At 42.4% G+C, this 24,083-nt stretch overlaps 1 protein-coding gene across 6 annotated transcripts in view; it reads left to right on the forward strand.

Moving 5' to 3' along the window:
- Nucleotides 1-23,860, forward strand: part of CERS3 (ceramide synthase 3) — a 96,972-nt gene extending 73,112 nt beyond the window's left edge. For 4 of the 6 annotated variants that reach the window (XM_060179308.1, XM_007519490.2, XM_060179310.1 and 1 more), the window contains 2 exons: nt 944-1,097; nt 23,512-23,860. In XM_060179308.1, coding sequence (XP_060035291.1) covers nt 944-1,097; nt 23,512-23,670 — 313 coding nt within the window. In that variant the 3' untranslated portion in view covers nt 23,671-23,860. Of the gene's footprint in view, nt 1-943; nt 1,098-2,701; nt 2,720-21,435; nt 21,702-23,511 lie in introns of those variants that run through there. The other 2 variants (XR_009546589.1, XM_060179311.1) reach the window with 2 other exon arrangements.
- The last annotated feature ends 223 nt before the right edge of the window (nt 23,861-24,083 follow it).

Consider the following 24,083-nt stretch of genomic DNA (forward strand, 5'->3'; position numbering starts at 1 on the left):
CAGCCCTGGGGGATGGGGGGAGGTGATGGAGCTGTTCTGTGTCCTCATTGTGGTGGTGGTTACCCAAACCTATACGTGAATTGTAATTCATAGAACTGTACAACAAGATTCATCAGTTTCACAGTATGCTAATTAAAATTAAAATAAATATGTATAAAAGAAGAAAGCTAATATATACAATTGCCATGTTTGTTTAAAGTGATAGTCATGAACACTTTTTTTATGATTCTTCCAATTTAATATGAATAATCCACTTGAATAATTGGAATAATATGCTTATTTTAAAAGTATATGTAAAAGCCCTAAAATTATAATATACATATATATCCCTTTGTGCTAAGGTAGAATGTGGAGGGACTGTGGGTCCTGGTTATCACAGGTACTTGTGTCCCGGAGTCTGTCTGTGAAATTTAAAATATATACAACTCATTTTAGAAAATAGAAGTCAGAGTGGATTTTTTTTAATTTAGTGAAAGTATTTTTATCTGGAATCTTTACCTCTCTATACTTCCTCATACACCTTTACTACTGAATAAATGAGATTGTGCTACAGGGCAATACTAACCCTGTGTAAACACATGTTATCTTAGTTGTTGCTCCAGTCTTTACCCTCCCCCCTCAGAAAGGTGAGTTGAGTTAGTATATGTGCTCCTGTTTCCAAAGAGGAAAGCAAGGTATAGAAACATTGGCATGCAAGCAGTGAGGCAATAAACATTCCATTTGCTTTAACTTTTCTCCCAGAAGGCAGATTGGATTTTTTTTTTTTTGGTGACATGCCAATAATGATATGAAAGGTAATATTATCATACTGTTTTCTCTTGAAAATTTCCTGGACATCTTTGCAATTGAAATAAATGTTGTGTGTCTTGGGAGAAAAAGTATTTGTTTTCTCACTGAAAATTCACAAGCTGTAATGAAATTTTCCCATCTGTTTGGTTTTTAGGATTCTGCATTGCACGCTGATCATGCCTCTGTACTACCTTGAGCCTTTCTTTTCATACATCTTCCTCAACTTACAACTCATGCTCCTACAAGGCCTTCATGTATACTGGGGCTATTTCATCATGAAGATGCTCAAAAGATGTTTATTCTCGGAGGTAAGATTGTGCAAGTCTTCTTGGTCTTAACTAGTAGATTTCATTGTCAGACTAAAGATGAGACCCAGACTTTGAAACACTTTAGCTAGCTTCCAGTTAACTAGAGTTCCTCCTCGCATTGTTTGATTATTGATAAAAATCCCTCTAAAGTATACCCAGAATTTTCATTAATTCTGAGCAATCACTTTTTTTAGAGCACAAGTTTTTGTTGTTGTTGTTTTGACATTTTCTTTCTTTTTTTTTTTTTTGCCATCTTCCCCTTTTATGGCCCTTGCTTTTCATCATTATTGTTATTATTGTTGTTATTGCTGTCATTGTTGTTAGATAGGACAGAGAGAAATGGAGAGAGGAGGGGAAGACACAAAGGGGGAGAGAAAGATAGATACCTGCAGACCTGCTTCACCACTTGTGAAGTGACCCCCCTGCAAGTAGGGAACTGGGGACTCAAACGGGGGATCCTTATTCTGGTCCTTGTGCTTTGCGCCATGTGCGCTTAACCTGCTGCGCTACCGCCCGGCCCCCATTTTTTTTTTTTTTACATTTTCTACCCAAATATTGATCACTGCTTTTTCAAGGAATGTCCCTGTTAAGTCTCAGTTTGTTCCACTTGAGACAAGCTATATGACACTAGCTGAGTAATAGTCCAGTAATGTCTGTCCTTGTTGAACATACAATTTGCACATAATGCTCTTGCCTCACTTTCTCCTGTTCCTTGAAATAATGTCCACCATACGGCCTTAGGTTATTTTATTTTTTTTCTGAAAACATCCTCTTACCTAAATAATTACAAATGTGTAGTGCATTTTAGACTATAAAAAGATGTTTTGTGTTGAATTCAGTTCTAGTTTTTAATTCCAGAAAAAGTTGGGATGGACTAGAGCTTCAGAAAGGAAAAAGATGCCATGACTGTGGGAAAACACCTCACTATAGTGGGGGATGGGGATCGTCACCTGCTGTCAGCTACGTGTACTGAACAGAATATCCCCCTGACAAAGAGAGGGCCCAGAAACGTGGAGCTGAGTACATGGAATTTGACTTGAGCCATTAAGGAAAGTAAAAAAGAAAAAAAAAATCAGATGACAACACCTTCTTTGACTGAAAATCATACAACTGAGGAAATTTTGCTTAAGCTCATTCAAGATGAAAGTTACAGCTGACCCATTAGGGATGTGCTAACCTTGGGTAACAGTATTACATTATCTGAGTGACCCATAGGTAACAGTTATGATGGTTTGCTAAGTTCATTTGTTTTTAATCAATTTTGGATTAACTCATCTTACTTTAGTAAATGTGCTTCAAAGATCACTGAAGAATATACATATCACGGCGATAATGGAATAATTGACTTCTGGGCTTCCCCCACCCCTCACTTATTTAATCTAGTCAGAGGCACAGGAAATTGAGATACATCTGGATAAATCTCAAGTCAAACACTGAAAGTTGTTTATCTGCTTGTACACTCAATTTGAGCTTACAGTCTTGAGAGTGAACTCTGTCCCTTTAAGATTGATTGCTAAAGGGAAAGATTATTGAATGGTTCTGGTTCATTAATATTCTAAATAGTTTTTCTATGCTGTCTTGAGAAGTTTTTTTTTCTTTCAAAGTGACTGATACAATTGAAGTAACTGAGATAAGACTTTAAAGTTAAGCTGCTAGGCAACTTGAACATTAGGGGTTTGAAGTAAAGGAAGGGCACTGAATTGAACCTGTCCTACTTGAGCTCCTGTCCCTAAGGAGAAACTACCCCCTTCCTACCTGGTGAGTGACAATAATCACAAGCCTAGGAGAGATCCAGGCAGAACAAAATTTTGAAACCAGGAGGTATTCTTGTTTGGTTTCATCATGTTTTTCATATTTCTGATCTCTAATGGATTGTGCTTGGTTTGATTAAGAACCCAGAGGATTGGGGAGCTGTGGACAGGAATTCCTGATTTCTCATGCTGTACTTTGCAAAAGCTGTTTCCAATTGCAGTTTGACAGCAGGAGTAGGGGCCCTACAGCCCTAATCTTTGCAGTTCGTATGACTTCAGCTGGCTTGCATGTGCACTCTGTTTTCCATAGCAGTGGCAAAACTGGCTGTGAAATCAGCTTGCTCCTCCAAAGCTATAAAGCCTCCTTTTAAAGAATGCTGTTTGAAGGCATAGTTTCATTGTAGAGGGGAGGAGAGGGATTGAGGTGGCAGTGAAATCCTTAGAGGAACAACCAACAAGTCAGTTTTCAACTCTATTTAAGGAATCTTTAACATTGAACACACACATCAGTTGTTACTAAGGTGACTAATTCATGGGTCTTGAAAAAAATAGAATTGCAAAAGTTCATAAGTCTCCTAAAATTTCTTTTAAATCTTACAGAATGTATTGAGAACGTGTCTCTTCAATATCCTTAGACTAGATAGGCAGTTAAGAAGGAATTTTGACTATTCAGGTGAATAAATAATTTGGGGAAAATAAACTATGATGATTTGGGTAAAAAGGTCCAGAATACAAATTTTTTTCTAGCCTTCATGAAAAAAAAAGAAAGTGACTATTAAACTTCTTTAAAGTAGTGATTTTAAAAATATTTACCTCTGTCTTCCCTAAACAACAGGACTATCACATGCCCATAATGAATGAAGAGCTTCTAGCAGTTAGTAGCCTCTGTTGTTGAACACCTGAGACAGCAGCCTCACTGTAATGGCAGCACACTTACATATGGGCCAGGGTTCACTGGCATCTTTCTGCCTGAGAACAAGACTTGGCCCTGAAACCTAGCTGGCTCCTAGAAAACGGGTGATTTGGGGATGAACTAACTACCAGCCCACACATCACATCGGGAAGTCTGACTGGCTGACATATCCATCTTGTCCTTCTCTTTGCAAACATGAAAAGCTCTTTGAGAGGAAATGAGAAAGAGCATAACATGCTCTTGTTTAATATTACTGAAAAGAACTTGATCATCCTTAAGCTTTTATGTTCTTCTTTCTAAATATCATACAGAGTACTGGCCAACCCAAGCATGTCTCTGTGACATCTTAGACTGGGGCACAGCCAAGGCGTGGAGGGAGGAGCTGTCACATGCATTGCCTGAGCCAGGATGGAGCAGCTCTCGCCTTGGCAGCTTGCCCCAGACATCTGTACTCCAGCGGCAGCGTCTCTCTGTTCACAGAACGACACTACACATGCTGAGCTTTTTTTTTTTTTTTTTTTTTTTTTTAACAGAGAGGAACCTTCTAATAACCATGAAGCAGCTGAGGCCGTGACCAAATTCAGAGCTATCTCATGGCAAGACCAAGACTAGGTCCCAAGTCTGTTAATTTGCCATGCTTTCTTTGCTACTTATGCTCCATTAAAATCAAGGGAAGAACATTAATTGTCAATATTTGTTTGGAGGTGACTATGGAGGTGGCTCAGTAGACAGAGCACAGTATTTGCATGTTTGAGGATCTGGATTTGATCCCAGTATAGTGACCACCATTCTTTTTTTTTTTTTTTTAATGCCGCTAGGGTTATTGCTGGGGATCAGTACCTACCCTATGAATCCACTGCTCCTGTGGCTTTTTAAAAAATTTTTTTGGGGGGAAATAGAACAGAGAGAAATTGAGAGGGGAGGGGAAGATAGAGAGGGAATGAGAAAGACCCTTGTAGACCTGCTTCATCCCTTGTGAAAAGACCCCCCTGCAGGTGGGGGGGGTCAGGGGCTCGAAGTGGGACTTGGGCTTTGTCACTCGGTGTGTCACTGCCTGGCCCCAGATTCTTGGTACCACCTCACAGTGGGTTTATGAGCCCCCAAGGGCCTAGCAGTGGGCTCCCATGGTGACTCTCTTCCTTTCCTGTGGGTGGTGCTGCAGTTGAGCTCAGGGGCCAGACTTCTTGACTTGTAGGCAAGAGTTCCCACAATAATTTTCTAAACTGTCTTCTGCCAGTTGATATTCATGCCTCACATTCTGCATGATTCTTTTGGACACACTCTCTCAGATGTCAGCATGTTGCAGAAGAAATATAAAACCTCTGCCATCCAAGAAGCTCCAGGCCTCTTGTTTTAGTTGGTAATAGAGGAAGTAAAAACTGCCTTTTGCTGGGGAATACTTCATAAGAATACCACAACTATGAATGATCAGATTAAAGCTCACAGATTATAATTGGAAATCATAATTATTCCACATTAAATTAAATGACATCATTTTAAAATAATATATTTTAAATAATTTAAAATGCTGTCTATATTGTCATGTTGTTGAACCTTTACACATCTATAGCTTAACAAACCATTCAAGAAACAACAGTGAGTTGTATAGACTTGTAGGAGCATAAACTGCTTGGCTTAAAGAATTTTAAACTAGGGGTAGGAGTAGATACCATAATGGTTATGCAAAGAGACTCTCCTGCCTGAGACTCCAAAGTCCCAGATTCAATCCCCTATACCACCATAAACCAGAGCTGAACAGTGCTGTGGTAAAAAAAAAAAAATTAAAACTAGAATATTCTTTCACACTGTATATTCAGCTTCATAGTAACACAAACTCCCACAGAACTCTAGCTGGGAAGGGACATTTAAGTGCCTACCAGAACCCCTGATGCTCTCCTCCATGCCTGCCTGTTGTAGTGCAGCTATTTGTGATTGGAGAGACAGGGGAGGGGAGAGTAGGGGAGAGACATTGCCTGGCATGTCCCTGGTTTTGTGGGGGTGGGGATTCACCTTCTGGATCCACATTGCTAAGACTGTTCTCTCCTGCCTCCCCAGCAGTTCTATATTTGTGGCTATAGGTCCTTGAATAGTAAAGAATCGTGTGTGTGTGTGTGTGTGTGTGTGTGTGTGTTCTCACAGGTTTCGTAATCTCACCTCTGACTTTGCTCATTTACTTTGCGAGTACTCTGTATTCCAGCTCTTCAGAAAGGGCACTCTTAAAAAAAAACTCACCGTGGTCCAGGAGATGGCACAGTGGCTAAGGCACTAGACTCTCAAGCATGAAATCTTGAGTTCAGTCCCTGGCAGCACATGTACCAGAGTGATGTCTGGTTCTTTCTTCCTCTCTCCTATCTTTATCATTAATAAATAAATAAAATATTTTTTAAAAAAAGAAATGAGACAAATATTTAAAAAAAAATCTCACCAAGGGCAGTCCTTTAGGGAAATTCCTGGTTTAAAGCAAGCATAAACCTGATTTTTAAAATAAACTTAAAAGGGCAAGTTGTTTGAAGATAACAGTGTAGAAAAGGCAACTATCTGCAGGGCCTAAGAGAGTAAGAGGAAGAGAACATAAGAAGCAGGGAGTGAGAAGCAAGTGAATGCACTGGCCTCTTGGGTTCTCCTCCCCCCATAGTTTCTGTGGCTTGGCCTTCCTAGGAGTTGCTCTGTTCTCTGCTGAGGACCAATTTTCTTTCTTTTTTTTTAAATTAATTTATTTATTTAAGAAAGACATTAACAAAATCATAGGATGGGGGGGTACAACTCCACACAATTCCTGCCACCTGATCTCCATATCCCATCCCCTTCCCAATAGCTTTCCCATTCTCTATTCCTCTGGGAACATGGACCCAGGGTCGTTGAGGGTTGCAGAAGGTGGAAGGTCTGGCTTCTGTAGTTGCTTCCCCGCTGAACATGGGCGTTGACTGGTTGGTCCATACTCCCAGTCTGCCTCTCTCTTTCCCTAGTAGGGTGAGTCTCTGGGGAAGCGGAGCTCTAGGACGCATTGGTGGGGTCTTCAGTCCAGGGAAGCCTGGCCGGCATCCTGATGGCATCTCGAACCTGGTGGCTGAAAAGAGAGTTATCATACAAAGCCAAACAAGTTGTTGAAGAATCATGGACCCAAAGGTTGGAATAGTGGAGATGAAGTGTTGGGGGGTACTCACTGCAAACTCTAGTGTACTACTGCTTTCAGGTATATATTTGCGCTAGTTTATGGATACCTGTGAACATATGCTCTATCTCCTGGAACCTGGTCTAAGGTTTTGGGACTTTGTTAGGAAGTGAACCACCTGGGATGGAATTAGAGAATACTATGAAAGGAAAGGTCTCACCCGAGTGATGAAGCTGAAGGGTTGTTGTTCCACACCTGAAGTATCTGGACACAGTCTGAAGTGAAGCATGCTGGGGTGGCACTCATTGCGTTGATTAGGTTGCAATCAGCGGATGCAATATTATTTGATAAGAATTGGGAGAAGCATATGGGAAAGTGGGCCCTACCCTAGGGTCCCAGGATTGGGGGAAGTTTAGGCTCTATAGTGGAAATGTGAGGTTCCTGCTGTCTTAGGGTTCAAGAAGACAACGGATAGTTACTGTTATCATCACATATTTGGTAATTGTGTTAGCTTTGAAAAGTCCCTTTGTTAGACATACAGTCAATTTCCCCCCCTCTCAATTATATGGTGATTTATATTACTATAATTTAATAGGTGTGTACATAAACACCAGTCCCATCACCAAAAGATTGTGTCCCATCCCACCCACCCACTCCCACCCCCCCGCCAGCCCAGGAAGCCGCATGTCCACCCTTCCGCTCACCACAGGGTTTTTACTTTGGTGCCCTACTTTCAATTTAGTCAGATCCTGCCTTTAGTTTCCCTTTCTGATCTTCTTTCTCAACTTCTGTTGTTGAATGGGATCATCCCATACTCATCTTTATCTTTCTGACTTAGCTCACTTAACATAATTCCTTCTAGCTCTGACCAAGATGGGTCAGAGAAGTTGAGTTCATTGTTCTTAGTAGCTGCATAGCATTCCATTGTATATATACCACAGCTTTCTCAGCCACTCATCTGTTGTTGAGCACCTGGGTTGCTTCCAGGTTTTAGCTATTATGAATTGTGTTACTATGAACATAGGAGTACACACATCTTTTTGGTTGGGTGTTATGGAGTCCTTGGGGTATATCCCCAGGAGAGGAGTTACTGGGTCATATGGAAGGTCCATGTCTAGCCTTCTGAGAGTTTTCCAGACTGTTCTCCACAGAGGCTGTACCAATTTACATTACCACCAGCAGTGCAAAAGGGTTCCTCTGTTCACACAGCCTCCAGTATTTGTTGCTGCTGTCCTTTTTGATGTATGCCATTCTCACAGGGGTGAGGTGGTATCTCAATGTTGTCTTTATTTGCATTTCTCTGACAATCAGTGACCTGGAGCAGTTTTTCATATATTTGTTAGCCTTTTGGATCTCCTCTGGAGTGAATGTTCTGTTCATATCCTCTGCCCATTTATGGATGGGGTCATTTGCTTTTTTGTTGCTAAGTTTGCTGAGCTCTTTGTATATTTTGGTGATTAGTCTCTTGTCTGATGTATGGCATGTAAAGATCTTCTCCCATTCTGTGAGGGGTCTCTTTGTTTGTGTGATAGTTTCTTTGGCTGTGCAGAAGCTTTTCAATTTGATATAGTCCCATTTGTTTGTTTCTGCTTTAGTCTTCCTTGCAATTGGGTTTGTTTCATCAATGAGGACCCATTTTCATACTCACAAGTTGAGACAGAAGCATCACAGAACTGGGAGAAAGAGAGGGTTCACTTGCCAGATGTGGAAATGGAAGGTTGGAGGGAGAAGGACCCCCTCCCCAAAGACTATAAATCAGGGTTGGAACCCAGGCAGAGCCTCTTCAGTCAGATGCTGTTGTTTCCTACATCAGGATAACCTTCTGAGGCCCTTTCTCATACTGCTACAGACACTGTATTTTCCCAGACTACTTGGAAATCCTTTTACTCTTTGTATGACATGCTTCTCCTTTCTGTTGGGAAGCCACCAGGAAGACACATCCAGATCCACTGCCCCCCCTTTCTGCTGAGAACAACAGTATTTCTGAGTTCCAGGTGAACTGATCTCTGATGGGGAAAGATTACATTAGGGTATTTAAATAAGTAAAACAAGACTTTATTTCAGCTTCCTTCCACCCCCCTCTGTTCCTTTGGAACAAGGCACAGAAAGCAGCTGGGAGCCAGCGGCTGAGTGAGAACTGTTACTCCAGGAGACTCCAGCTATGGGGTGTCTGTTTGAAAATGGCAGTCCTCACTCTACAACTTCCCAGAATGATTTAATCATAGGAATGATTTTCCATACTTTCCCAGTCATGGGCTAGCTCTTCCTGTGTGTGCTCTTTCTTACATGATTGCTGACAGTGGTTTCCAGATGCTAGCTCTTTGGAGGTAGTGAACCTCTCAGGTCATCTGATGGACAGGAAGTCAGTGGTAGCCGTTGTGAAATGCAGGAGCTTCTTGAAGTGAGTATATTCCAGTGACAGCAGTTTTGAAGCTAGTTTTGCATCCTCAAAACCTGCCTTTCTTTCCTCAGTCCCAGATGTTAACCCAAAGCTTCCCTGAGTCAATGATCACAAAGTGAGTGAAGCTAGGAGCAAATTCAACTAAAAGAAATGAAAGAATCTCTGATATCATTTTTATCTCGGAATCTAAGTCATTTCAAAAATTGGAACTTGGCTTTCTGTCTTCCTGAAAGGGACAGCTCTTCTCCGTTTTATTAGTGGATAAATACACACTGGTCTATGAACACATACACAGACACAGACTCAGAGATGTCTTACGTGCACTTGACTTTCTGTGTATGTATCAGCCTAGACAAGAGGACAGGAACAGTTCCTGACTTGTTAATAAATCTACACATTCACACCCAGAGGTGTCAGTTTATATTAATGGGCTCTTGGGCCGGGGAGATTGGTGAAAGCAGGTGTGGTGGGGAGTGTACCCTGCTCCACTGCCCGGTTAATCTCCCAGGATTTTCGTGGCTGCCCTCCTCTCTCTGGCCACCTGCCCTCCTCCACAGCATGACTCTCAGAAGAGAGTTTAGGTAACACAAAAGAAACCTTATATTCCCCAAAACTCAACTTAGTGCATGGACATGGGTGAAGGAAATGGTTTTTAAAAACATTTTCATTTTGATTTACTACAAGGGCTTTAGTGTCTGAGTGACTGATACCACAACTGGCTTTACCCATGTTTGGGGGTAGCAAGTGTGCCATCTGTGGAACTCTGGGCTTCAGGGGGGTTCTTTCTGCAAATGCCACCTCCTTCTCCCACCTAACCACTCAGGAGTCCTAAAGAGAGGAGCCTCTAGCAGGCACACTCTCCCTGAGTGTTCTCACGCCTGCCCTGATACCAGCCATCTCTGTCAAGCCCCAAGCAATATGGGTCCATGTGTCTGCCTCTGATTATTTTCATTGTAAACCTGGAGAGTTTGGTCATGTCTTGGAATTGGAGGAATGGAATTGGAGACTCTCACTCATTTGGCTGCCTGGGACCTTCCTGAGGTTTGACACTGGGTACATAGGCTGAGATCAGAGCCCGGTCTGCACTGTAACAAGAGTGACAGTTACTGATATCATGGTTTGACCGAAGCCTCTAGTCTGATGGTACCACCAAAGTCTCCCATACCTACCTACTTCGGTGCAAAATGGTGTGTGAGGAAAGCCCAGCCTTTGGGGGTAGGAGGCCTGCATCTTCACTGGGCAGTAGATGGCATCTTGGAGGGAGGTGAAAACAAGTCAGGGCGCAGAGGAAATCAGAAGCAAACTCTGCAGCTTCTATAGCCTTTGCTCCCCCTTTACCCCCAGATGGGTGTGTGTGTGTGTGTGTGTGTGTGTGTGTGTGTGTGTGTGTCTGCATCTGCACATATGCAGAAGCATTGGGGGCACTGTGTGAGGTGGCGCAGAGGGGAAGTAGAACTATGTTGCAACTACCAGAGGCTTCAGCCAGCCCCACAGGGAACGTTGGCTGAAGCAGAGGGGCTGAGTCTCTGTGCCCTGACTTTAGCCTGCCTCTGGGTGGGTGTGACTGTACTCTGGAGAGGGAGGATCATGGCTAGGACAGCTCCCTGCAGCCAAGGAAAATACCAGGGGCTTCACAGTTGTGAACCCCCTGCCTCCCTCTTCCCCAGCTGGCAGTTTATAGCCTCAGTCCCGAGGGCCTTCTGGGCCTTGTGCTATGGTGTCCATGGGCCACCCCTGTCTCTGCCTGACCCACCCCAGACCAGATGTTATGTGCCCTGTGTGAATGCCAAATGAGGACCCAGAGGCACAGATTTCCAACTACTTGGCTGGGAGGCCTTGGGGAAGCCTTTTGTTTATTTTATGTTTTCCCCCTGATTTTCCCATTGCAGTTGATGACTGCCCTATGTGGCTCACAGGTCGTGATGAGGACAGAAAGCTCTGGTATCAATGAAATGATTCTCTGAGCTGTAAGATGTGGAGAAACCAGTGGTGTTGCCACTGTTGAACCAAGCATTTCATGGATTCCGGGTTGGTCTCAATTCCTATTTTTTCCTAATACCCACCCCCCCATTCACTCTCATTCTCATTCTCATTCTCATTCTCATTCTCTCTCTCTCTCTCTCTCTCTCTCTCCCTCCCTCCCTCCCTCCCTCGCTCCCTCCGTCACTCCTGCACAAATTATTACTCATTTCTCTTAGGCTGAAGGCCCCTTCTTTGGAGTAGAAACTTGGTCACTGAGCCTGTTATCTACCCAAAAGGTACTGGAACACTGTTCTGGGTTGTCCAATGAAGGATCCCACCACCTGCAGGCTTCTGGGGGTGGGAATGTGGGTGCCCTGGGTGTTACCCCATGGGTCCTTGGTTCAGGCATCGCTTTTCTGGGAGGATTCAGGGAAGTGTTAGGAACCAGGTGCTGGCAATGGTGGTTCTTGGCCTCCTGGAGCCTCCCAGCCTATATTAGTCCCCAGTGGAGAGGGTGGCTTCTGCCTCCTAGTCATCACAGGGGGTCTGCAACCAGGCTGCCTCTCTTCCCCAAGAATGATGTGGATTCTGGAAGCACCCCTGAAATTCTCAGGCCTGCTTCTGGCTCAGGGTGTAACAGAGGCAGTATTAAAAATGAGGTGGAGGGAGACAGCATAATGGATTCTGCAAGAGACTTTCATGCCTGAGTCTCCAAGGTAGCAGATTCAGTCCCCAAAACTGCATATGCCAAAGCTGTGTGATGCTCTTGTTTTTCTCTGGATCTCTCATTAAAAAAATAATAATAAAGAGGGGGGTCGGGTGGCAGCGCAGCAAGTTAAGTGCACGTGGTACAAAGCGCAAGGACTGGCATAAGGATCCCGGTTCGAGCCCCTGGCTCCCGACCTGCAGGGGAATCGCTTCACCAGTGGTGAAACAGGTCTGCAGGTGTCTCTCTTTCTCTCTCCCCTCTGTCTTTCCCTTCTGTCTCCATTTCTCTCTGTCCTATCCAACAACGATGACATCAACAATAACAACAATAAGAACTACAACAATAAAACAACAAGGGAAACCAAAAGGGATAATACGTAATAAAAAATTTTAAAAAATAAAGATACTTTAAAATTGAATATGATCAGTCATACAGAGTATGTTCTTTAACTATTGTGCAAACAAAGAAAAAAATCAACCCCAAGAACACAACAGGAAAATTTATAGTCTCCCTCTCTCTATATCATGTTCCATATCTTTCATTAAAATAAATAAAATATTTTTAATTGCGTCACTTTAAAAAAGATTTATTTAATTGTTTTTATGAAAGAGAGACCAGAGCACCACACAGCTCTGGCATATGCAGTGCTGGGAAATGAACCTGGTGTCCCACATGTGCATATCCTGTGCTCAACTGCTGGGCTAGTCCCCTGGTCCTTAGCAGAGGCACTGATGGCTGTGGTGACTGCTGCCCTGTGCATGGGAGGGCATTTGGCAGCATTTTCCCAGCAGGAAAAATCACCCACCACCAGTCTACCCCTGTGTGTCTTCCTCCTTGTAGAGGCAAAGCACAAGTTCTTTCAAGGCTCAGAAACAAGGTGGTCTTGTTGACCGCTTGCTGACACATCTGGCAACTTCCTCCTCCTCCTCTTTTGTTTTTTTAATTTATGACCTACAGGGGGAGAGAAACATTTGCAACACTGCTTCACCTCTTATGAAGCTTCTCCCTGCAGGTGGGGCGTGGAGGCTCAAATCTTGGTCCTTGGGCATAGTATCATGTGCACTCAATATGGTATACCACTGCCTGGCCCCTATTGGTGCTTCTTCTAAGCTCTGTGCTCCTAACCAGCTTGTTTTTACTACTTCCCTTTCCTTACTTTTCTTTTTTTTAATTTGCTTTTCTTATCCCGTTTTTTGTTGCCTTTATTATTTTTATTGTTGTTGTAGTTATTGCTGTTATTGATGTTATCATTGTTGGCTAAGAGAGAGAGAAATGGAGAGAGGAGGGGAAGACAGAGAGGGAGAGCGAATGATAGACACCTGCAGACCTGTTTCACTGCCTGTGAAGTGACCCCCCTGCAGGTGGGGAGCTGGGGACTCGATCTGGGATCCTTACGCCGGTCCTTGTGCTTTGCACCATGTGTGCTTAACCTGCTGTGCTACTGTCCAATCCCTTCCTTACTTTTCCATCTGTAAACTAGAGAGCGGTGGTAGCTCATTGAAATTGGAATCTGTATTTTCTCCTTCTAGATAATTTGAACGGTGTTCTGTATTTCCCAGACTAATTGCTGGCATGTGCCCATCTTGGTCCCATAGTGGTTTTTACTGAGTGAGGGGGAAATTTGGAATGAGACTATCATTGTTCTTCAGACTCACAAGTTCTATAGAAAAATCACTTGCACTAAGAGACATGTAAAGTCTGTGAAGCAGCTCCCTAACATGGGGCCTGTATGGTGTCCCTGAGTCACATGGTGAGCCTGAGCTGCTAACAGCCCAGCTTTGTGTTGAGTTGATGATAGTCATCTTATATCGCTTCTCAGCCTTGGCTAAAATCGAGTATGATGGTCGCCTTACACTATTAATTCATATTCAGTTTGCACTGTATTAAAACCTTGAAGTTTGTTTTTTACATGGGTCAAACTAAATTTCCTCCATTGGGGGAGTGTCTGCTGATGGTGTGTATTCATTTGTAATTTCATTTGAATTACATGCTTTCTTGTTAAGCTTCATTTTGCAGGGAACAGTTTATCATTTTAACCTTTTTTTGAGGAGTGAAGAATCATGACATCTGGTGACAGGTGCTTAAATGTTTCTAAGGATTTTCATCTAAAAGGCCTATTTAAGGAATTCAGGAATGCTATTTTTTAAAGATTTGTTTTATGAGAGAAATACAGAGGCCAGATCTGGGGATTGAACTTTTGATCTCATCTCCTAGTCCAGAACACTATGTGTCACCTTTTGTGCTGCTTAGGAGTCCTCTATGCAGACTAGTATGTGAAAATGCATGATTTTTTTGCCCAGTATATATGTATGTATATGTCTATATATATATATATATATATATATATATATATATATATATACACATACATTGCAGTTAGGGGAGGATTATATGTAATGTTAATACAGAATAAAGGATAGTCTCACATTCAGAAACTCTCCCAAGAGTCTCACTTTTCATTTCAGATCAACCCCTTATGTATCTACTGTGTTGACTACAGTGGACTAAAATGGCCTGTAGAGCTTTCAAAGATAGAAACCCAGAGCCAGGTCCTATGACAGACCAGTTATCAGATCTATATGGCCATGACCCAGGCACTAGTATTTTTGACTGTTTTTTTTTTTTTCTCTCCCTACCTCCCAAGTGACTCTACTATGGCTGTTGGGTTGAAAGTCATGAGTTTCTTGTTTGTTTGCTTTTTGACCAAACACACTGCTGAGCTCTTGCTTATGGTGGTCCTGGTGGGGGGGGGGGGTCAAACCTGGGACCTCTCAAATGTCCTGTGTGCACTCTGCCCATGCCTGAAAGCCACGAGGTGAAGTGGCTGCACACTGCATCAGATCCTGGGATGTCCTTCTGCTTCTGCCGGGATAGCCTGAGGGTACTTCTTCCCGAGCTAGTGCTCTCTGGGTTGGAGAGAACTCAACTGGAGCTGATCTAGGCTGCTGTGTGGGAGAGGGATCAGGAACTCGTGCTTGCACCAACTTCCGCAGGAGATACACTCTGGAACTCTCGGAGCTGGAAAGCAATTTCCAAGTGTCTTTAATCAGAAGAGCAGCTGTTTTTATACTCTCCAAGTAGGGTGGAAACAGGATGTGATATAGAGAGGGTGGAGAGAAAAGTGACTGGTGAAAATCAGAGTGTGACAAAGAAGGGATCAGTGTGTGACAAGGAGGGGGTGGAGCAGGAGAGAATCCTATCATAGAATCACCAATGCCCTGGAGTGCTTTATGTAAAAGTGATTTATGTAAATAGACCAAAGCTTTGGATCAGTAAAATCCCTATATAGGCATATGGTTAAGCAGAAGCCAGGGGGAGGTGGCAACTACCCAACATGCTTCCTGGGTCAACTTTTGAGTAGAGCTCACTGAACATTGAAGTGGTCTAATGTACACCCCCATCTTGCAGCCATTTATTTCAGATAGATATATAAAGAGAGATCCAGAGAGAGACTTGAAAACACCAGCACTTCCCCCAGTGCTGTGTTGTCCACATGTGGTTCTGACTTGAACCAGAGTCCTGTTCATGGCAAGATGTGCCGCCGCCACCACCACCCCCTTATCCCATTAGCTGAACTGTCTCCTGTTCCATCCCTTTCAACTTCTTTCTAAAGGTATAACTATCTAGAAAAGGTCTGGCTTGACCAACATTCTACTCACAGCAGTATGGACCCTGCCTGTCCCCATGTCACCTGGATCCTGTTGTACCAGCATCGTGAGCCCCACTAGAGACCCGAAAAAGGCTCTGAATGAGAGTTTACAGTTTACAGGAATCCTAGGTAATTGATGTGCCTATTCAAACTGGACTCAAAAATTCATGTTCCAGATTACTGAAAGAATATGTCCATGGATAGGTTTCATGGGATCCAGTTTCAGTTCAATGCAGCCTCTTTGAGGAGAGTGAAAATTCGTTTTTTTCCCTGTGACCTTGTCAACTTGAATAATAAGAACTAATATACCAAAAGGGAATGTATTTTGATAGTACTTCAGAAAATTGAGCTCTTTGAATGTACTTTTTTTTTTCTTTATACAGTTAAAGCTAAAAGTTTGCTTTCAAAACACCCTAAAATGCTTATTATATTGTTCTTTGTTTCATTGCCAACTGTGGCTCTAGATGTTGAGCCATCAAAAAGCAGTGGGACATTATGAGTCATTCACGACCTCCTGGGCTCTTGACATTACTGTAAAGCCACAGATTCCCAGGCACAGACTTGAGTTAAGGCATTTTAAAAACACGACTCTCCAGTTTTATTGACGCCATGGTTACAGATGTCATCCCAGAGGTGTATGGAAATGCTGTGGCAGAGGTTATTCCTGTATTTGGAATGAATATCTTACCCTTTCAGCATTAGTACATTTTTTCTGCTTTACTGTCAAAGTTTATTTTGTTTGATAATCTTTCTAGTAATTTGCAAGAGAGCAGACCAGGGTCACTTACTTTTACTAATAGGCAAGTCATATATATTTGATAAAGACTGTGGTCTCTATATGTTCTAGAATCTTGTGATATTAAAAGAAAATAAGATTGGGGGAGTCGGGCGGTGGCGCAGTGGGTTAAGCGCACGTGGCACAAAGCGCAGGGACCGGCGTAAGGATCCCGGTTCCAGCCCCTGGCTCCCCACCTGCAGGGGAGTCGCTTCACGGGCGGTGAAGCAGGTCTGCAGGTGTCTATCTTTCTCTCCCCTCTCTCTCTGTCTTCCCCTCCTCTCTCCATTTCTCTCTCTGTCTTGCCCAACAACAAAGCAACGTCAACAATGGCAATAATAAAAGCAACGAGGCTGCAACAACTAGGGCAACAAAAGGGGGAAAATGGCCTCCAGGAGCGGTGGATTCATGGTGCAGGCACCGAGCCCAGCAATAACCTTGGAGGAAAAAAAAAAAAAAAGATTGGTAAAAGAAAAAAGGTTGGAAAAGTTACATTAAAATCCAAAGAATGAAAGAAAGAAAAAAATCAAAAGTCTAGACATTGGGGTCTGACCTTAAATTTATTGTGTCCACTATTTTTGTGGAGATTAAAGTGGCAGGTAATGTGTTAGCTGAGTGATGCTGCTTGTCTAATACAGGTAGCACAATGTTTTCAGAAGATACACAAGGTGCAGGAAGGTTTGGGGCTGTGTCATATGAGGAACGGCTAGAAGAGAAGGGGTGTATGTAGCTCATAGAGGTAACAGCCTTTGCATGTCTGAGGTGTTGACCAGCGTTGGAGATAGTACAGATTCCTTAGGTGCTGGGAGAGAGATTCAGCACCATGTAGTAAAGGAAGCAGACAGTGAGTTCTTGGGGATGTACAAGCAGGAATGTGGACATCCTTTGCTAGGGTTAGTGTAAAAGGCATACCAGGATTCCGCAGGAACTAGATTAGATGAGCTCATCTCATCTGCAAAATGAAATGTTTGACCAGACTCTCTAGAATGCATCTTCTCCCTCTTGGAAGCTCCTTAACAAAACAAAACAAAATAAACAAAAAGCAACCTAGACCTGAGAAAAGTGAAATCACTTCTTGAGGAAATTAAGCTGATAGCAGCAAATGCAATGAAAAGAAAAGAGCCACCAATGGAAAGTAGAATATATTCTATTTTACACTGGTGAGCTGGGATAGTTTAAAAGCAGCTTTTGAGTTCCACAGCAAAAGCCAAGAGGATATAAGCTATGTACACAAACCAGTCCCAGAAAGCCATTGTGTTTTCTTTCCGTAAATCAGACAACCATGAATAAACCAATCTCAGGGCATTTTGTATGCATCTGGATCCAGACACCAAGGGACTTAGCATAGTATATATTGCTTTGACTTGCATTTCTGGCATGCATTTGCTTGGGCATTTATTGATTTCTGGGAGGGCTTATGGCTAGCCAATTTCACGAGACAAATTTGGATAGCCCATAACACCCTAGGAATGGGGAAGAAGGGTGCTTGTATGCAAGAAAAGCAATGGGTGAGGCAGTGAGAGAAAGAAGCTGGCTGGTTCAAGAGAGGCACCTGCTGCTACTTGTGCGAGCAGTCTTGGCATTCATCCGGGCAGACAGGTAGAGTCCCAGAAAATGCTGTGTTGGCAGGAATGTAGACTGCAGCTTGAGAGCAAGCTGATCACTTGTTGTAATAGCTGGGAAAAACATGCAGTTGTGAGAAGGGGTTGCTGATGTGGACTGTGGCTTATAGCTTCTCTGACGATTTTCTGATCTCTGCCGATTAGAAAAACTTCATTTTTTTTTTTCAAATCAGGTCATTAAATGAAATCCATACATCTAGATTTTTAAAATTCTTTCTTTATTTTAATGACAGAAAGGTAAACACAGAGAGCTATCAGAATAGTGCTCAGCTCTGGCTTTTGGTGGTGCTGGGGATTGAACGTGGGACTTTGGAGCCTCAGGCATGAATGTCTTTTGCAGAACCATTATGCTGTCTCTCCATCCCCCTACATCTCATTTTAAAGAAAATGAAATAGAATAGATAGTCTATGTCAATATTTTGTCCAACATAGTGAAAGTAACTAACTGGGGATGACTTTTGCTATTTTATGCGTATAGTTCAGTCCTGTTGCTGAGACAGTTAGTTGTTCACCTCAGTGTGAGACGAAGAAAGAAAACTTCCTTATGCAAAGTGTTGACCTCAGGCAGAGGTGGTGTCAGCCATCTGGGTGTCCTGACTGCACATGTCCATGCAGATGACGTCCACAGAGGCCTGCAAGGAACAGTGGGCCAAGGTGTCTAGGTTTAGAATCAGAGTTTTTGTCCTGCATGCCTCTGCTAGCTGGGGGGGCCTTGAAAAGGTCCCTGACTGCCTCTGAGCTTCAGCTTACTCTCATTCATAGTAAAGAAACTGCACCTGTGTCTACGATTACTGTAAAGAGGAAGCATTGCTGTCCAAACTGACTGTGCAGTCCGGTGCCCAGCACATAGTAGCTCCTTTCACAATCAACAAAACTGAAGCAACTGAGGTGTCTTTCGGTAGGCAAAGGCATACCTTGCAGCACATCAAACAAGGAAATAGCCTTTAACGATAAAAAGAACTGAAGTTCCAAATCATGAAAAGACATAGAGGAACTTTGAACACATGTGGCTAACCTGAAAATCCTATGTGCTTTTTGAGTCAGACTCCCACAGTCTGGAAAAGATACAATTTTATAGACAATAAATAGATAGCTGGTTTTGAGGGGGAGGGGACAGGATGAATAGGTTACGTTCAGAGGGTTTTTAAGGGAGAGAAATTTTTTAGAATGTTGCACTCTTACTGTTACGTTATATGATTGAATATAAAGTGAGGTGTTTTTTTGTTCTGTTTTTTTTTTTTTTTTTTTTTTGCCTCCAGGGTTATTGCTGGGGCTTGGTGCCAGCACTATGAATCCACTGCTCCTGGAGGCCATCTTTTTTTTTCCATTGCTGCTGCTGTTGTTGTTGCTGCTGCTGTTGCTGAATAGGACAGAAAGAAATTGAGAGAGAAGGGGAAGACAGAGAGAGGGGAGAAAGATAGACACCTGCAGACTTGCTTCACCACTTGTGAAGCAAACCCCCTGCAGGTGGGGAGCCGGGCTCAAACCGAGATCCTTGTGCTGGTCCTTAGGCTTCACACTATATGCACATAACCCAATGCACTACTGCCCAGCTCCTTATAAAGTGAAGTTTTATTAAAGTTTAAATATTATCCTACTTATATTTTTATTAATCTTTTTCCCTTTTGTTGCCCTTGTTGTTTATTGTTACTGTTATTATTGTTTTTGTTAGTATTGTTGTTGTTGGATATGACAGAGAGAAATGGAGAGAGGAGGGGAAGACAGAGAGGGGGAGAGAAAGATAGACACCTGCAGACCTGTTTCACCACCTGTGAAGCGACACCCCTGCAGGTGGGGAGCCAGGGGTTCGAACCAGGATCCTTACGCCGGTCCTTGCACTTTGTGCCATGCGCGCTTAACCCACTGCGCTACCACCTGGCACCCAGTTCCTACTTATATTATTTGAATCTGCATAATATGCAACCATTTATATATCTCAGGAAATCTTACTACTGGGAAGTCCTTTCTGAGCTTGATCATCACCTATAGTGGTGTTTCTTCAGCCTGTTAGATCCACACACACCTTTCACTAGCCTGAAGTTAAATTCCTAAGAAAGGAATTTTTGTTCTAGCCAAAATGTTGCTCAGTTCTGGCTTGTATTAGTGCTGGAGACTGATGCTGGCACTTTGGAAACACAGGCATGAAAATATTTTCGCATAACCTTTATGGTATTTCCCTAGACCTTGAAATCAAATTCCAAGTTCACATAAATTGCCTACAATCGTAATTTCGAAAAGCAATCTGACATCCCAACAGTTAAATGAAGACATATTATTAAAGACATTTCTGACAACATTAGCATCACATGTGTCAACATGTGTGTGGCCACACTAGAAGAAACATAGAAGCTGACGGGTACTGAGTGTCTTCTCTGCAGACTCACCACGAGTGAGGCAACTGCAGGTGCAGACTCACAGGTGTGCTGTAGGGAAACCAAACGCCACTGGTGGTTGTGTCATCAGTGTCATGGTTTTCAGAATCTGTGAAGTCCTGAACAAAAGTAAAGTCTTCCTTGGTTTGCTTACATGATCATGTCCCTGAAAAACTGAGAGCAAATATAGTAGAACCACACAAGGATTGCTGTGCTTGAACATAAAATGGAGTCGGGTTCAGTGCCTGGATAACTGTAAACATAGTCCTGGCAGGACCTTTCCAGGTCAGGCACATTGTAGGCTATCCGGCTCCCCAGGTTTAAGTCAGCAGTGCTCCCAACCTTTGCAACCCCAAGGATGCCATGAATTTTCAAAACTTCCCGTATGGTCTGGAGCCTTTTAGTAGTAAGAGTGCTGGAGAAAGTGTGTCCTGGGGTGTTTGTTGGGTAGCTTTGGAGGACCAGTTCATTTCTCAGCAGAAGTGTGCCAGTAGCTATTAGTCCATTTTCCTGGAGAGAGATTAATTTCTTTTAATTCATATTTCCGCCTGTTCCCTTGTAAGATTCTTTTTGAGGAAGGAAAAGGAGTCCCTCGGGATTCCTCCCATGAAAACAACTATCAGCCAAGTTATCACCCTTTCCTGAAAGACTTTGTCTGCAGGGGATGCACTTCTGACCTGCTCCCAGCACATCCTAGAAAGGTTGCCTTTCTCCTACTGCCTCTTAGCTGATGAGACATTAAGCTTATTCCTCAATACAGTTTATAGTGAGTCTTGCTTATTATTCTGTATTGCTGTGGGAAAGAACAGAACATACTGAGAAGAACCCATGAAGTTACATTTCTTTATTGAGCCAACAAACTGTGTGTATTCTGGTTTGTTTTGTTTTGTTTTTGTGAAAGAGGGTGTGTGCATGAAGATTGTGCACAGAGGAGTGTTTGGTTGCACATACCCCCAGAGTCTCCTCAAGCAGTGGAAAGTGGAAGTCATCTTGTTATGTATGTCATCTTGGAAAATGATCTGTGAGGAAATAGCTTTCACCTTTCCTGAATTTTTTTTCCCTTCTTTCCTAGATTAGGTCTGACAGATTGTGAACTTAGAAGCTGAGGGGTCATGTTCAACACTGGTCTTGGACAGTGTTTGAATTTTCAGTACTGCTTTAAGAATTTCATGCCATCTTTTATCTTTTGCAATGAATGCTGGTCTGTAGCAGTTTCATTTCCCTTCCTGTTATTTTTTCTGGAATTTTTTTCCCTCACCAAATTACACTGAGACAATTGAAAGGAAGAGGAGAAGCACACAATTCTTAATTTGTAACTGTTGGTGGAGGGATCTCAAGGTAAAGAAAATAGAAAGTGTCTTAATTCCTAGCAATAGCAATATCCTGACAACAAATATGCTTGCATGAATTATGCCTAGCAAAGTTTATTGGGAAGAACATAGTGTCTGTTTTCTGAAAAGAAATACTATTATTTACTTTTGATGTAGTGATAGGGAATGAACCTAGGGCTTTACATATGCATAATACTCTTAAGTCCCCTCCCAGCCCAATTTTATTTATTTATTCTTAATTTTTATTAGTAATCTAATAATGGTTTAAAGATTATAAAATTGTAGGGGTATAGCTTCATACCCTACCCACCAACAAAGTTGTGTGCCCCTAATCTCACTCAGCAATAACCACCCTAGTTCTCACAGTGTCCAGTAGACAGGTGGGCTACTTTTTAATTTTTCCTTTGCAAGTCCATGTGCTTTAATCATCTATATTCCACATATGAGCAAAACCTTTTGGTAGTTGTCTTTCATCTCTTTACTTATTTCACTAAGCATACTCACCTCCAGTTCCATGTAGTTTGTTCCAAAGGACACAATACCATCTTTGCTAATTGCAGCGTAGTATTTTGTCAAATGTAGGTCCCATAACTTCTTTATCCACTCATCTGTCAATTGTCCAGCCCAATTTTCACTCTTTGTTTTTAGAAACAGTCACAGAAAGAAGGAGGCAGGAGGAGAAGTAGGGGAGGTAGGGAGAAAAAACACAGAAATTAATAATCCAACAAACAGCTTTACCACACCTTGATTTTGACTCAAATGGATTATTAATTTCTGGCCTCAAACCCATGAGAGAATGATGCTTCAGCAGTAGAGTGCATGCCTTAGCATGCCTGAGTCCTGGGCCTCCATCTGCAGCATTGCATAAGAGCACCACAGATGGTACCAGAAGAGGGAATTCTATGGATGGTAAACTGGAGCTGTGTTTTTACCTGGAGGTAAATGTGAGGACATTTTCCAGCTGACTAGAGTGGTATCTAGAGATCGTGGTGTGTGTGTGTGTGTGTGTGTGTGTGTGTGTGTGTGTGTGTGTGTGTGTGTGTGTGTGTGTGTGTAGTTGACCTTGTATTCTGCAAGCTCAAGGCTATTTGTTAATTCTGTATGGTTTTTGGCATGGTCTTTGGAATTTTCTACATAGACAAGTATAACATCTGCAAGTTTCTTTTTTTTTTTCTCAATCTATGTTATTTTATTTTTCTTGCCTAAATATACTCATTATGATTTCCATCCAGTAAGGTGTTGAACAGGAGTATTGACATTTACCTTGTCCTTAATCCTAAGAAAAAGATATTGAGTCATTTACCACTAAGTATGAGGCTAACTTCTTTCTTCATTGAAAGGTGTTTTACTTTTTATTATTGTTACAATAAATGAAAGTTGAATCTTTCACCTAATATTTCTTCATCAATTGATATAATCTTACATCTTCTTTATGAAGGAATTCATTGCTAATATGACGAATTATATTCATTGATTTCCAGACATTGCACCAGCATGAAGCCTTTTTGCATAATCATTATACTGCCTCCCCCTTTGATTGAATTACTATTTACATGGCATTTTTATTTCTAAGTGTTTTGATAGTAGGGGAAAGAGTTATTGATTTGTATTTTAATATTATTATGGTCAAAACATACTTCTGACTCTTAAAGTCTGTTAAGGTTTGTTTTATGTTCTGCATTGGTCTATATTTATTTTTTTGGATATTGGGCTTTCTCTAAAGGAAATAAGACCTCTGCCCTGGGTTGTTTAGTTGATTATTCATGCAACTCTTTGTAGAAGCTTGGAACTCACAGGCCATTCTTTGCTTTGTCTAGAGCATACAGGATGTGAGAAGTGATGATGAAGATGATGAGTTTGAAGAAGAGGAAGAGGAAGAGGAAAAAGAGGCCACCAAAGGCAAAGAGAGAGACTCTTTGAAAAATGGCCTTGAGGGCAACAGACACCTCATTCCCAATGGTCAGCATGGCCGTTAGTGCAAAGCCCACTTCTTGCTGGGGTACAGTGCACTGCAAGGAACACTGGACCCACAGAGAACCCACACCCTACCATCCCTCTTTCTAACTCCAACTTCATCCCCTACCTCTGCCCCCTAATGTATTTAACAAAATGTTAACTTGTGTTAAAATGTTAAATATAAGCATCCACATGGATTTTGTCATAGGACACAGACTGGTCCACAATTTCGAAGATTTCTAGTGAAAATGGTTTCAGTTCTAACTGTTCACTCATGAATTAGGGACACTTGACTTTTTCAGGAGCTCATTTGTTGTTGGCCCTTTCACCTTCCCACCTCCAGGTGGCCTAAGAGCCCTAGGTCAACCCACTTCTCCAGCTGTGTCTGGCTACCAAGAGCAGGTCAACTCCCCCAAAGTGAGTTAGAGGAGTG

The sequence above is a fragment of the Erinaceus europaeus genome, chromosome 20 (genome assembly GCF_950295315.1).
Source record: "Erinaceus europaeus chromosome 20, mEriEur2.1, whole genome shotgun sequence".
NCBI lineage: Eukaryota > Metazoa > Chordata > Mammalia > Eulipotyphla > Erinaceidae > Erinaceus > Erinaceus europaeus.